This window comes from Zerene cesonia, chromosome Z, assembly GCF_012273895.1.
Source record: "Zerene cesonia ecotype Mississippi chromosome Z, Zerene_cesonia_1.1, whole genome shotgun sequence".
Taxonomy (NCBI): domain Eukaryota; kingdom Metazoa; phylum Arthropoda; class Insecta; order Lepidoptera; family Pieridae; genus Zerene; species Zerene cesonia.
The window spans coordinates 4,458,289-4,473,978 of record NC_052122.1 but is presented as its reverse complement, the minus strand read 5'-3'; the positions used below and the strand labels follow the sequence as shown (position 1 = coordinate 4,473,978).

Genomic DNA, 15,690 nt, shown 5'->3' with positions numbered 1-15,690 from the left:
TAATCTTTAAGCAAATGACAAAAAATCTAATAATTAAAAAGACTTTACTAATCATAATTCATTATATTCCTATCCTCATTTATAAAAATTTTCCTTATAATATACCGCATATAACTTAAGAACGTCTGAACCTTTGATGATGATAAAAAAATTGTTACAAATTTTAAAATAAAATACCGGACGGAGTCGGAGAGTCCTTTATTCCCCGACGGGGGAAGGTCTTAAGGCTAAGGGGTGTTATACGTTGATGTCTATCTGTGTCGCATCGAAGCTCTCATGAAAGCTCAAATGCGTGAGATTTTATGAAGTTTTTTTTTGTATCCTAAATCCAATAGACCTAGTTAGCTATGTTTGATGTAAAAATTCACCACCTCCTCAATAAGGATATTAAATAGAAGGGTTTAATTAGTAAAACAGTAGAGATAATCTGTGTCACATTTCAATTACAAGATAGCGGACAACATAAAATATGGTCGTGGGTTTTTATTTACTATTTTAAAACTATTACGCAAGAACCCACAGACAATAAATAATAGTATTAATATCAATTTTATTTATACCATTTGTATAGCTCATGTCTTATTCCGTTGTATAAGCTATATTATTGTAAAGTTTCATTAAAATCCATTCAGTTGTTTTTACGTGAAAGAGTAACAAACATTCATGTATACTTGCAAAATTTTCCCGTAATAATATTAGTAGGATGTTTAATGAAAGAAAAATACCCTAAGCCTTAATCGAGTGACAGAGCAAAATCCTACGGAGTTTCGTTCTCCTCCAACATAAACCGAATCACCGCATATCCACATTGTTACACTCGTTGGTTACACTGAGCCATAACTATACTTATTCCATTTACAACGAGCCATGCGCTTAACATTCCTGTCGGTCGTGAAAGGATACATACACGTGTCACTTGCCATAATCAACACAAAAATGGTTCGTCACAGAAAATCTATAATGCCCCCACAATTCTACACTCCAAATCCGACCCTAACGATATACAACAAAGCACATTTTCAATCTGAAAAATAATTATTTGACAAGAACTATCACGTTCGGAATGTCGCTTTTCAATGCCGTCAATTTAAGGTAGGCTAAGGTCCATAAACGTTTCATGCAATGATAGCTGTGAAAGCTCATTTATATTAATAGGCGTATTAAAAAATAACAGGAAGGGTTTGTTCGTCTAATCATCCAATGCAAAGCGCCTAATAAATATATATTTAGTTACTGAGTAACAAAACAATGCGTATTGTCAAAAAAATTTGCTCAATAAATTTTGATGGAATATATTCTCCAGTATGGAATTTTAGGATGCCATCTGAAGAAAATAAGCTTATTAATGTCGGTACAAATTTTACACAAGGAGAATATTTTATTGTTAATTAAAAGAAAGACAACTGCGGAACTAGCCATGCCGGCCGCGTCTGCAAATGCCTGCAAATGAGACAAGGAAGCACATTAAACCGATCATTCATTAAACGAAGGGTAGCTTAGGTATTAAGCTAACGGTGGCCATTTCAAACAATTTTTGTAAAATATAATTTGATACAGCGATATGTTAAAGTAATACTTTTTTATTACAGTTATCTCTACATGTTATAAACTAAAGTCGCCTTCCGCGTCTGGCCCTAGGTAGGGACAGGGTTTTTTTAAATAGATAGCCTGAACATCTATTAAACTACTCTAGATTTAACGGGTGCGAATCTTGGGGCAAAAGCTAGTTAAATCAATATTTTAAGGTATGCCAAGTAATCAATACAATTTTAAGGATTTTTGCAATTAAGAAAAAAAGCTCTTGACTGTCTATATATCTAATATTAGGAATTTAGTTTGTATTTAATGCTGAATCTTTTTTTTAAATTTGACACTCGGGTGACGAAATCTTTCTATTACAACCTGTTCTAGATCGACCATAGGAAATAAAATACGCAAAACATGAAATTAGAGTTTCACTTATCTTTAAAGAACCCCTTATGCTTTAATATTCGAAAGCGCATCTATCCAGGGATACTAATGCCGCGGGTGAATACCAACCAGCACCCGCGGCTCCTTCACTAAAGCGGCTGGACGAAACACAGTGGGGTTTTAGTCAGTAGGAATCCGACATATGGGAATCTATGCAAGATTTGGCCTATAAAGAAAAAAAAGGTATACTATGCCAGAAACAGATTTAAAAAAATCCTTCATTTGAAGTCCTACCACCAGAAAGAGTGGCAGAGTGGAGTGAATATGGATTTTGCAATAAGCCTATAGTAAGTAAAGTCTTCGAAAATTAAATATTAAATCAATTGTGTAGTCGCTTCAAATGGTTAGTGCATGCCAAACAGGTTTCACCAAGGGACTCTTGAACACTAAAAGAGCTACTCCAGCAATAGCTGGCCAGCAGTAGCTCTTTTGTATAAGTATAAAGCATAGAAAAATTCAATGAATGCTTTGGGGATATTGTTCGATCTTCCAAAAGAATTTGACGGTTTTACGCAACATTTCACATTTCACATTGTTACGAAAACTGCATTTCTACGGTATTAAAGATATAGCTCAAAATCTCATGGCTTCATGCCTTCAGGATAGGGTACAGACTGTTCTCGTTAATGGAGAAGGTTCTGGTAATGCGACGATTAACATTGTTGTTCCGCAGGGATCTATTTAGTGACCGTTTTAATGAAATCAATGATCTACCATATTATTTGCAGCATATGTGTGAATAGTACTGTTTGCAGATACCTCATAAATATTTAATGTGGATAGACATGACCCAAATGTAGACGTAGTTAGTAAACAATGCTCTTTTTACACATATCAAACTTGTTTACAGTAAATAATTTATTATTAAATGCATATTCTATAGCATCATGTCCTATGGAATTCTGCTATGAGGCCAGGCAGCAGATGTTGAAATTATATTTGTATGGCAAAAAAGGACCATACGTTCTATATTCAATTTATGTGTTCGGAACTCATTAAAAGATATCTTTAATTAAGAGTCCTTGTATCAGTACTGTATAGTTACAGTATATATTTAAAAACATTTTACACGTACACAATAACATCGACTTCCATACAAAAGTAGAAGATAGATATTGTTATGACATGAGGAACAGAAATATTTGTAACCGAGGGATTAAAATATAAAATAGATAATTCTTGAATACTTATTTAAAATAAGCCATAAGGTGTCATTGGATAAGCCTTTAAAAGTTAAACAGGTTTATAAAAAGTTTTTTTGAGTTTCTAAAAACTCAAATAGGTGATGAATATACATTTAAAATTATAAAAAATGTCATACATACCTTTTCTTTTTCGAAAATCCTCGAAGTGCTTAATTTTCTAGACCAGACTACCGAAGCCGCTGGCGAAAAGCTTAGAAGTATTCATAAACCGTAAACGTATACGTAGGTACCTAACAATTTAAAACAAATAATTTAATTTTTAAATTACTTTCCTACTTATCCGTTTGCTTGTCTTTGTCCTTTTTTAAAGTTTCCACGTACCCGTTGGCCGTTACTAATTTATTATGTTATTTCTTAAACGACAATTAAATATTTCAATTTACACAGACTGTTCACTTAAGCAAAATAATTGCCCAGGGTATAAAATATTAATATCTCTTTGCCAAGCAGTTAAGATTTTACTTTGATCCTCAAAAATTACACAGCGTCGCAATTCTGCCTTTTTTTGCAAATATATTTGGCGCCGATCATAGAGCAAATAATAGCGCCAAAAGCTAATATTCTATAGTATTTAGAAGCACCAACCCAAGTATATTAATCTACACTTTGAAACCAACAAACAGATTTCAATCCCTCTAAAAATATTATTATGTACCTAGTCAGATATGATATAGGTATTTCAAAGGTTCTACAGTAACAATTATCTCGATTTATTATCTTTACAACCAAGAAAAATTATTATTGTTTGATTATTGTGCATGAATAAAACGTGATATTCCCACTTTACATCTTAAAATCTTTCATCTTAAAATTTCTGTAATGGAACGTACCCGTCAAACGCAGATATAATGCGACCAAAACAAAGTGTCATATATACAGATTGGATCTCGATAAGTTTATTGATTACTTTAACTTACATGTATAATTATAACCTCCTGCAAAATTTTGCCTAAACACAAACATTTAGTTGTTTAATGTTTAATATATCTTTAAGTTGCAATGTGGACATTTATATGCTTACAATTTTATATCACATTTAACTTTTATATTATATTGACATCGACTTCTTCATCGGTTTATTAAAATTTGAAAAATTGTTAAAATTGTGTTAATATTTTTCGCAATTCAGCAATTATAATATCGACTTTTAATAAGCTTTTTGGCCGTTGAAAAATATTATTTTCATTTTATTATGAGTAGCACTAGTTTACCTGCGGATTGTTCAAAGCAATGGGAAATTTTGCTGTTGTTGTTATCCTCAGAAGAGAAAAAAATCGATAGGACTACAGAAAATGAAATCGATACTATGAACTATTACTACAACAATGAAGGTGTTAAGTAAGTATGAAATTACTAACTTTTAAATGAATCTGAGCAGTAAATAAATGAAAAAAAAAATTATTAAAATAATTGTCATAAATTTGTGAATGCAATTGTGTGTTTAATTTTTGAACAAAATTTAGTTACTTAGCTGAGTTAATGGGTTTTTTTTAATTTATTTCTTTTATTCAATTTTCTAAAAAATATTACACTCAAAGCAATGCCTTGCTCAATCTGACAATTTAGAAAAAAATCTGGACTGCACTGAAATCTGGACACTGTTATGAACCCAGTATGTTAATTGCAGTGTGGTTTTGTTATATTATCATAATAACAAATATAGCACATAACATTTTGTCTGCTATTAAATTTTATTGTCGAGATTCTCCATATTCTCATTTGCATAGTGCAAATAACCTTACTAACTGATTGTAGGTGAATTATCAAACTATAAACTCCTCCCGTGAATTATTATTGTTGGTTTAACATCCAGGAAACAGATATTTTCTCTTCCTTACCTTTATATTATAAATGCCAAAGTGTGCTTGTTTGCCTTTCTTTCACTGATTTGTTTTATGATATGATTATTGTATCTTAATATAGTTAAGAGGCTAGATAGTGACATAGGCTGGTTTTTGCCAAGGAGAACAATCTTATGTCCATGGGGATTTCTATTGATAAAACAGATGACGCCTCGGCGCACAGTTGGTACATATAATAGCCTATAGCCTTTTTCACCGAATGGGCTATCTAACATGGAAAGATCTTCTCCAATTGGCCCAATAGTGCCTGAGAATAGTGCATTCAAACAAACAAACTTTTCAGCTTTATAATATTAGTATAGATTATAAAGCTGAAGAGTTTGTTTGTTTGAACACTCTAATCTCAGGAACTACTAGTCCGTTTTGAAAAATTCTTTCAGTTTTAGATAACCCATTTATTGAGGAAGGCATTAGTATAGATTTAATGAAATAAATGGCTTTGATTATAAACAAGAAATATGTTTGAAACACATACTTCCATTAATCTTTCTGATACATATTTAGAAAACACTTTGGTAATTGGGGTAAAGATTATTTGAAAAAAGAAAAACAAGTCCATTAATTAATTTTGTGAAATATGGTTACATAAATTTTCAACATAAAATTACGTATATCTGATATTGACCTTCTAATTTTATAATTATGATACATATACCATTATCCATTACCTATAATTATTGATTTTCAATCATGTCTTTTAGAGTGTGATAATCTATTATTTTATCATAAAAATTTTAACAAATTACACATAATAATAGTGAGCTATTACATAAATAAGAAAATTCCTAGACTTACAAGGGTTAAATACAGTGCTATTGTTGCACTGATAATAAATAAGACTTACATTGTCTTTCTGTTTAACAGGAAAATCCTGTCCCAATGGTTGCAGCAAATGAACATGAGTTATGCCAGGAAAACCAGTGACAGTGATACGGCTTTAAAATGCAACCAGGTGTCCCTGCTCTGGAGGCAGAAAGGGAATGACAAATATCATGCAAATCTGATTGAAGAAAGCTACCAATGTTATTCAAAGAGTGTTATATATGCTAAACAAAATGAAACAGAATATGCTTTGGCGCTTGCAAATAGATCTGCTGCGCTATTACGGCTGAAAAGATTTAAGGTGATTCATTTATATGGGCTTATTAATAATAGTAATGTACATTTTTTTTGTACTAATTTTCAAGCAGATACCTTCACTTAATAGTGAAAGCCCACTAAAATCATAAACACATACCTATTTTATATTACCTATAAAGGACACTTAGCAAGAACAACCATTATTCTTTACATGCAAATAAATAAAAAAAAAGATACTAATGAAATAACATTCACAGGAGTGCCTGTCAGATATTGAACTATCAATCAAGAATGGTTACAAGCGGGAACTGCTGCACAAGCTTCTGTTACGACGAGCTGATTGCCACATCGAACTTCACCAACGAACGGAGGCTCAAGCATCTATCAACGACGCCTCAGTACATGCACATTCACTCAAACTATCAGTATCACAAACAGGTACATATAAAAAATAATCGCATATTGTTACTGGTTTGTCTGGTTAAAGTTCTCATCCTGTCATATAACTATAAAAAAAATCATACTCTTATTTTAATACCTGCTAGATTCATCTTTATTTCAACACAGTGACATATTTTTATAAATAAGGTGGAGTTCTTCTTAGAATATATTACAAATTAAATTTGTGTTTGTATTTACAGTAATTTTAACTTTTTTGTTTTTAAGAATATAAAATGAATGGGAATAGTTCATAGTACTAGACCTGTAGTACTCACCACCAATATTTCCCTTTGCCTTATTCATAATCATCAGGTAGGCTGTTATAGTGAGACTCTTTTCATGATATAATTCATAACATTTCAATAATTTCACTTCATATATATAAATGTTTTTCTAGCCGAATTCGAGCGTCACGTGAAAATGTTAGAGAGGAAGTTACTTGCTATTGAGGGGAAGGAAGAAGAAGATGATACTGTGGTGCTGCCGGAGTGCCACATGGGGCTGAATCCTGACTTTAATGCTGCGTCTAATGCTATTGAGTTGCGGTATGACTATACATAGATTATACTATACTAACTCGTGGTTGTTGCTTATATTGTATTTAGTTATTGACTATATTGATAGTGTTAGATATACTGACCTGCTCTGTGGCGTCCCTACTATATAAAATTATAGTAATTTGTGTTATATCTGCTCTGCGCAAGCGCTAGTGCAGGAACAGCGAATTTGTATATATTTCTAATATATATATAAAATACTGACCCATTTAGATTTTTTGAAGGAGTATTTTAACATACCATTGAACAGTGTATTTGAAACTTATGACAAGAGAATGTATATAACTTTTTTCTTCTGTGAAAGAACAAAATATGATGTTTATAACCTCATAAAGTTTCATATCGCGAAATGATTTTGTAAAATAGTGTAAAACAGTTGCTTTTCAGCAATAATAAAATAATTGTCTTACTAGCCCTTAGTGTGTGGATGGTATGTATGGATGAATGTTTGTTACACTTTCTGACAAACACAGTTTATTATATCTACATAAAATTTTATGCTGAAATATATAGTTTGGATTGGGCTAAGGCTTTTTACTCAGAAAAAATACAGCGTAAAGCAAAAAAAAATTACATATAAGAATAGAATTATATATATATGTTGATATCATACTGAAAATGTGTCTCATTTTCAGACGAAGCGACACAGTGGGCCGGCACGTGGTGACCAAGGAGGCTCTGAAGCGCGGCGACGTGCTGTTCTCGGAGGAGCCCTACGCGTGGGTGAGCCTGCCCTCCGAGGAGCCCGTCTGCGAGATGTGCTGCCAGCCGGACATCAACCCTTTGCCGTTAGTGTTAAGAGCTATTTTACATTAAACACCTAGATAATTTACTGGGATATTCAAAGAGAGTTAAAAAATATGTACATAGCTATAAAAGCAGCTGTGGTTCAATGGTGAGGACCTCGGACTTAAAATCGTTAAGTCGAGGGTTCGAGGACGCGTGCGTGCCAAAATAAATTTGTTAATGTCATAAATTTGTCGATATAATGGATAACATCACCACTGCTAGAAACGGTGAAGGCAAACATCGTGAGGAAACCGGCATGTCCGAGAATCGAAAATTCGACGACATGTGACATCTGCCAACCCGCACTTGGCCAGCCTGGTGGATTATGGCCTGAACCCTCATAGAAGGCCTGTGTCCCAGCAGTGGGAACATATATGGGCTGACGATGATGATGCATTTTGGCATTTTTCAAACAAGATTATACACAGATAAAACGTCAATAAAATGTTATGGTTTTATTTTATAATTTTAGATGCATCAGATGCTCCCGCAGTGTCTATTGCAGCGAGGAATGTAGATCGAGGGCGTACACCATGTTCCATAGATACGAGTGTGTTGGTGCACAGAGCGACCTGTTCCCCACTATTGGGATCGCGCACTTGGCTCTGAGGTGAGCGAGTAAATCAATAGACAAACATTGTATAATCTGTCAATGAATGGTTGAAAGCTTTAGTGAGCTTCGATAGTTCCTATTATCCAAAATCAATAACACTAATTTAATATTCTATTTGAGTTTATCGTTAAAGCGTGTTTATTTTCTATAATTGAAAGGTTAATGAAGAAAAGCAGTTAAAATGCTTTTTGTAATAAACATGTATAGTCATATTTTCTTATAATTGGTTAAACAGCATTTTTTTAATCTCACTTTATTTTGTCTTTTAAACAGAGTGCTGCTAATAAGTGCGTATAATGGATTTCCCGCGCCGCCCCAACGCCTACCGAATCCGACAACCGCATCAGAATTGTTCAAGAGTTACGGGCGTGTGTGCAACATACAGATATACAAGAGCGACCAGCCGAACTTCTACAGGATGTTTAATTTGATCACTAACTTCGATAAGATGAACAATACGGATTATATACAGTATGCTCTGGTTAGTTAGAGGACTATTTTTAATGTTGTATAAAAGCACTATAATTAATTAAAGTTTTGTCTGTTTTTTTGTCCCGCCTACGTAGTAGTGGAACCGATTTTGACGGATTTTTAATAACCAAACATTACATAAGTATACAAAAGCAAAATGTAACTACTAAGTGTCATTGTTCACTCTTTCTGTCTATCTGACTTCCACTCCATCTCCCTCACACGATTAAACACATGAAAAAGTATTTATCTTCTCTAGTATATATCTTTATTTCCATTTGCCAGACGGCGACGACGCTCACGTTGTACCTGGAGAAGTTCACGTCATTCTTCGAGAGCTTTCCGTCTAAAGTCACGTGTACACTGAGCGATTCGGAGCTCCGTCTGTTCGCGGCGTCCATTATCTTGAGGAGTTTGGGCCAGCTGGTGTGCAATGGACACGCGGCATTAAGTCTGAGCACGACGAGTGAAGATGGGAATGGTGTGTTGTGTAACTAAAATAACATTATCTTAATCTATGTAAATTATGTGCCACGTTGTTTGTCTGCGACGTACTCCTAAAGTACTCGACCGATTTTAATCAAATTTACACACCATGTGCATATTTGATCCGACTTAAAAAATAGGATATATAAATATCCTCTTTGTAGGTGAGAATTTCCTATGATAGGTTAAAAATAAAGAAATCACTATCCCATGATATAAATATCCCCACTTCTAAAATTTTAACAGTGGAAGCTATGGCTAGTTCGGAGATGTGTATGATTCTAAGAACTATTTTTATATTATTTCATACTACTGATTATATCATGAAATAAATAGTTATTTAGTAGAACAATTAACTAATCCATTTTGCGTTTTTAGGTCGTACTTTCACTGAGAGAGAAGTGAGACGCGCTACAGCGATATACCCGTCGGCGGCCATGATGAATCACTCCTGTGATCCCAATATTATTAACAGGTGTGTATGGTTTTCATATTAACCAACATGTATGAAAGAAAAACTTATGCGTATAAATGCCAAACGTAAGGTACACCTGAGTGGGCGTGGCACATAAGAGGTGCACCAAACGCTATTGAGACAATTAAGAACTGTCTCAACCAATATGAAATCAAAGATTACATTGTATCAATGAAACGCGGCTTCAGAAGTAATTGTTTTTAATAAAGCGCCATCTATCGGAATTTATAAAGCTAGAAGTAGTTTAAATGCACGTCACAATGTATCATTCAATTGGAATGAGATTTTTCCCCGCCATAAATTAAGCCTACTGATATATCAATCTCTAACATCTTAAGTCTTAACTATCCCCAGACACAAAAATCATATCATAAAACCTTTTAATTGCGTCGTGAATGAACGTCAAACAAATACTCCTCTTTTTGAGCGGGAAAATTTTACATAGATATCCACGGCGCCCGGAGAAGCAGCTGTGGGTTATGTCGGATTCCCACTGACTAAAATCGCACTGTGTTCCGTCGAGCTGTTTTAGTGAAGGGGCCACGGGAGCTGGTTTTAGTATACGTCCGCGACCAACATTTAGAATATAAGTAAGGGCACTTGACTTAGATTCCTATGTCCCCTAGCTGGGGTAGAAATGCCCTCCGCCCTGCAGCACAGTGCTCCACCAGCTACTTCTATTCGATAGAGATTTCCTTTTTATTTCGCTCCATTATTTCCCGATTTCCTTGGCCTCCGCTGTGATTGTCCGCAGCCAGGTCGGTTTAGGACGGCCACGTATAAATAAGGGTGTTACAATAAAATGCCGACATCACGAACAGGTTCTACAAGAATCGGCTGATAATAGTGGCGTCGCGCGAGCTGTCCGCCGGCGCCGGCGTGCACAACTGCTACGGGCCGCACCGCGCGCGCGAGCCGACCGCCGCGCGGCGCGCCGCCCTGCGCGCGCAGTACATGTTCCACTGCGCGTGCGCCGCCTGCGCTCCCAGGGACCGGGACACTAGTGTGAGTGGGGGGCGCGAGGGGGGGGGGGGCACGTCATGTTTTGTTACTTCTGGGGTGACATAGTCTGCTTCACATCGTTTGGATAATATGTAGTCTTCGTTACTCTTTACTCGAACCGCCTAGGGACGGGAACATGCTTTCTGAGTCTATGTTTCCCGGTAAATATATTCTGGAGGTCTCCAAGAGAACAGGTATCTTCTAGGGAAGCGCGCTCCATCTTAGGCCATATCTTGGGCGTACCATCAGGCGAGATCGTGGTCAAGCGCTTGGCCTATCATGGAATAAAAAACAAATTGTCGGATTTTCTATTTTGTATGAAAATTAAAGTTGGGTATAGGCAATAAGATACTTATACACCTTGCTTATTAAAATACATGTATTAATTAATACATATACAATTTACTTATTCTTCAACGGTAATGGTTTTTCACTAAATCTTTCCGTGGCCAGTTGGTGTTCAGCGCATACGCGTGCCAGTCGTGCAAGGGTCCAGTCACGTGGCAGGGCAAAACGGCGAAGTGCCAGCAGTGCCAGACCGCCTTCCATCCGGAGAAGGCGCTGGCTTTGCTGGACCGAGCAGAAGAGCTGGCAGTGCAAGGTGTTACAATAATAATATTAATATATTTCTCAAAGAAACATTAGCACTTGATAATACAGACTGTGAACTATGAACTGTGTTTCGAAGGCCTCTTCCTGATCTTTTATCTATATAAATGTTTCAAGCAGGACAGAGTTGAGACTAATAAATATAGTAATTAGTATATTAGTAATTCTAAATTAAACACTACAAGTATAGGGATTCAGTTTAGTACAGTCAAAATGGTAATATTTGATGCCTTAGAGTTTGTGTGATTGATTCAAAAACCAAGTAAATACATTATTCTAAAGACATTTACAATGAGCTATATTTTTTATATTAAAAAATGGCTAATGGTACTAATGATAACGTATAATCTGTCGGATATTCCCTTTCTCTCAGGCATATTGTATCGGTTTAAGTCATCACTTCTGACGTGCGTCCCGAGAGGCCAACGATTTTCTTATTTTATTATCAGAACCTTTGCAATGGCTGTGTCTAGTGGCTACAGATTTATATATAAAAAAAGTATTGATTTTTTCAGAAATTTGTAATTATTTCCTCCTGTAAGAAGTATTCACTTAAAAAAAAAAAATTTTTTTTTTATAAATAATGTTAAATTTGTTCAGCGGACAGCGCGCCGACAGCGGAGCAGCGCTGCGAGCGGATGCACGCGTCGTACCGCCTGAAGCAGCAGGTGTGGCACCGGCAGCACGGCTCGCTGCGGGCGGCCGCCGACCGGCTGGCGAGGATCTACGCGGACGTTGGTGAGTCTCCGGGACTGGTGGACGCTGGGGGCTCGGACTTGAAGCGAAAGGTCACGGGTTCGGGACCGGACGAGCGTGCGAGAAATTTTTTTTTTTTTCACCGCTGTTGCGGAACGGTGATGGAAAATGACGATTTCCTGCCGGCGTTTAGTTCAACGGTATGTGACATCTGACAATGTGCACTTGGCCAACGTAGAGCGGATTATGGCCGGAACCTTTAAAGGACGCCCGTGTCCCCGCAGTGGGGACATATATGAGCTGATGATAATGCTGTCTATGAGCTAATTTGTTTCGTTTTGTGTTAATAATATATATATTTTTATGTAATACATTTACTGTTTGCAGGTGAATTCAGCAAAAGCGTGGAGCTCATCAAACAAAACATACAAAGTCTCGAGTATCAGTTTGGTTCTTTTAGTGTGGAGGTAAACTATAAATTATGTATGTATATAAAAATTACATTTTTAATTATGACTATCAACTGAATTCCCTGTTATTATCTGTATTCTAGTGTGTACTGTTTCATGATTGTAATCCTAATATTTTCGATTAATTTTTTCGCTTGACTGTGATAATACATAATACGGATGTACAGTAATGATCAATTGCAAGGGGACTTGCATTGAATAGAAGCTTAAAGTAACAAAGAAAATTATTATGTGAATGAAATCCTATCCTACTATTATTATGAATGAGAAAGATTGTGAGGATGGATTTATATATATGGGTATGTATGTTTGTTACTCTTTCAAGCAAAAGGTACTGAAGCGATTGCAATGAAATTTATTGCATAGATAACTGGACAACTGGAATAGCACACAAGCAACTTTTTATCCCGATATTCCTACGGGATACAGACTTACGCGGGTGAATCTGCCGGGCGCAGCTAGTGTTATATAAAATGCGAAGCGAAAACACTATGTGATAATTTCAGGTTGCGCACGAACTGCGTAAACTATCAGACGTGATGCTGGAGAGAATTATACACTCGCCTCGACACACTGACTACAGGTACACTATGCGACACTTATTTAATATTTGTGTTTCTATTTGTGTCTAAAAAGACAAAAGCTTTGTTATGAGAAATATCGACAACAAACTACAATTTAAAAGAATCAAATCTCATAGTATTTATATATACTGTGTTGTCTTCGATTTTAAACTAAATCCTGACCTTTTTTTTTCAACCGACTTAAAAAATTGTAGGAGGTTCTCAATTTGACTGTATTTAATTGTTTGTCACCTTAGAACTTTTGACTGGGAGAACTGATTCTGATAATTCCTTTTTTATTTATAAGCTTGTGCTGCCGTGTGAATTAATTTAAATTTGATCTAGCATTGACATTTTGAGGAGGGATTAGGTTTTTGTAAAACAAAATTTTTGCACATTTTTTTATTCTTAGTCATCTTTCAGAGATTGGTGTTTAGAAACGCACAAAATAGTGAAGAAAGCGGTGCAGCTGATGGAACTGAACTACGGCTCTTGGGAGCCTCTGGTGAAGCGGCTGAAGAAGCAAGAAGCGTTCGTGGCCTCGCTCGTTGCTGACACCAGGTCTAATGACGCTACGGACTGTATACACCACAACTTCCACTATAACCTCAAGATATAAACATTAAGAAGCAAAGGGTTAGAAATTAGTCTCAATTTTATCTCGTATTGAGTTCTGGCTATATCGTGGAAAATTCTGTTAAGAGTATGAGTTAGAACAGAAAATTCTGGAGTTTTGCGATTTTCTCAACTTTCTATGAACTATTAAGGATTGAAAGTATGTATATATATAACCATTAAGGATTGAAAAATTTTCATGTATTTTTTTTTCAATAGTACATTACTTTTAAAATAACAGAGTGCTAAATTCCAGGATAGCTATGAAAAAAGTAGGGAATTATTGTGATCCCTAAAAAAAACTAGTATGATTTTACAGTAACCTATATACCTAAATGCGAAGTAGGGAATTCCGTATGTTCTGTATGTATTTTGAGGATGTATTATTTAATTAAAATTTCAAATTCCACTATTTTAATACTTTATTACTAAGAAGATTTAGTAAGTTTATTTAGGTTTGTAGTTTTACAATTAATTTTTACTGAAAATTCTAGAAATAAACACGTAAAGAAACAAATAAAATTGTATCAAGTGACAATATGACGCTAAAGATACAATATTATTCATTTTTTTTATTTTTATTTCCTTATCTTTTCCCTCATTAAACTTCCCAGTATTAATTTTGGGACATTGAAAAACTATTGCGTTTGTTTAGGACAAATATGATTTAGTTTCTTTCTAATATAAGGATTGGGATGCTGAATATACTATTATAAGCCAAGTTTTATATTTGGGAGTAGCTAGCGTTTTTGGTGGTATTATTTTGATTAACTTTACTTTGTTTTTCTTTTTTGTATATAAGGGGGCGTCCATAAATTCCGTGAGACATTTTTCAGGATTTTTTGAATGTATCAAGTTTTGCCATAGCTTATATTTATTAATTAAAATCCCTAAGTGAGATTTGGAAAGATTTTATTTGGCCCCCCCTTAAACACCTCACGTAATTTATGGACGCCCCCTAAGTGTTGTTCATAGTCATATGGTTAAATTAAATATATCGGTATGATTATTATCTAACGAAACTAAAATTTAATAGAATGGATATATTTAAAATCGAAAAAAGAACATTTATATTATATATTTGTAAGTATAATTGATAAGACAATTTACTAAGATTTTCATTTAATAAATGCTACATTGCGATAAAATGGTAATATAAAATAGTTACAATAGGTCGCCATAAACGTTCGCTAATAGTATTGCCTTTTCATATCTCAAATATGTATTTTAATTAAGATCCTAAATCTATAGGTTTTATAAAATTATATTATCCTATTATCACTCTTATCATCACCGGTATAATCTCGGAATTTCGTCAAAATGTGATTTTTACTATGCGAATTAAGTGTGCAATAAATTTTGATTCTTCTATTAAAATGTAGATATAAAGGTGTGTCCACAGGGTGGTGGTAAAGGTGTGCCTATATCCAGGCTAAATTACACCTTTAGTACATATATTAAAATATCAGCTTTAAATGTATTTAAATATATAAGGAATGCTTAAGTAGTACATATTAATCATATCTACGTGAGAATCTATCAAATTTTAATACTATATCGAAAATAAAATTATTGCGGTCCAAAATTATACGCACTGTACCTACGTAACTATAGCTTTTAATATATTATGTAGAATTTAAAATTAAGTTTTAACTGTATTGCAAATACATCGTTCGTATTATTATATTTCAAACTGAAACCTCATTGTGTATTCGCTCAGTGCGAAGCCATGGTGGGGAGAAACTGATTTACCGTCAGCGCTACCCGTGGCTATATCCGAAACTA

General features: G+C 34.8%; 1 protein-coding gene across 1 annotated transcript; it reads left to right on the top strand.

The window, feature by feature from the left end:
* Positions 1-4,239: 4,239 nt before the first annotated feature.
* On the top strand, positions 4,240-14,628 carry LOC119835560 (SET and MYND domain-containing protein 4-like). The gene is made up of 15 exons (XM_038360466.1): positions 4,240-4,514; positions 5,903-6,161; positions 6,376-6,556; positions 6,957-7,104; positions 7,752-7,904; positions 8,378-8,515; positions 8,792-8,999; positions 9,275-9,470; positions 9,854-9,950; positions 10,772-10,955; positions 11,406-11,553; positions 12,162-12,299; positions 12,645-12,724; positions 13,234-13,310; positions 13,714-14,628. The coding sequence occupies exons 1-15, from the start codon at positions 4,369-4,371 to the stop codon at positions 13,907-13,909; spliced, it is 2,349 nt and encodes a 782-aa protein (XP_038216394.1). The 5' UTR covers positions 4,240-4,368; the 3' UTR covers positions 13,910-14,628.
* The last annotated feature ends 1,062 nt before the right edge of the window (positions 14,629-15,690 follow it).

Excerpts from the sequence above, each read along its gene's own strand:
- LOC119835560 (XM_038360466.1), top strand. The coding sequence starts at position 4,369 with ATGAGTAGCACTAGTTTACCTGCGGATTGTTCAAAGCAATGGGAAATT. Across the intron at positions 6,162-6,375 it reads TACGGCTGAAAAGATTTAAG|GAGTGCCTGTCAGATATTGA; the intron begins GTGATTCATTTA and ends TAACATTCACAG. Across the intron at positions 9,951-10,771 it reads GATCCCAATATTATTAACAG|GTTCTACAAGAATCGGCTGA; the intron begins GTGTGTATGGTT and ends CATCACGAACAG.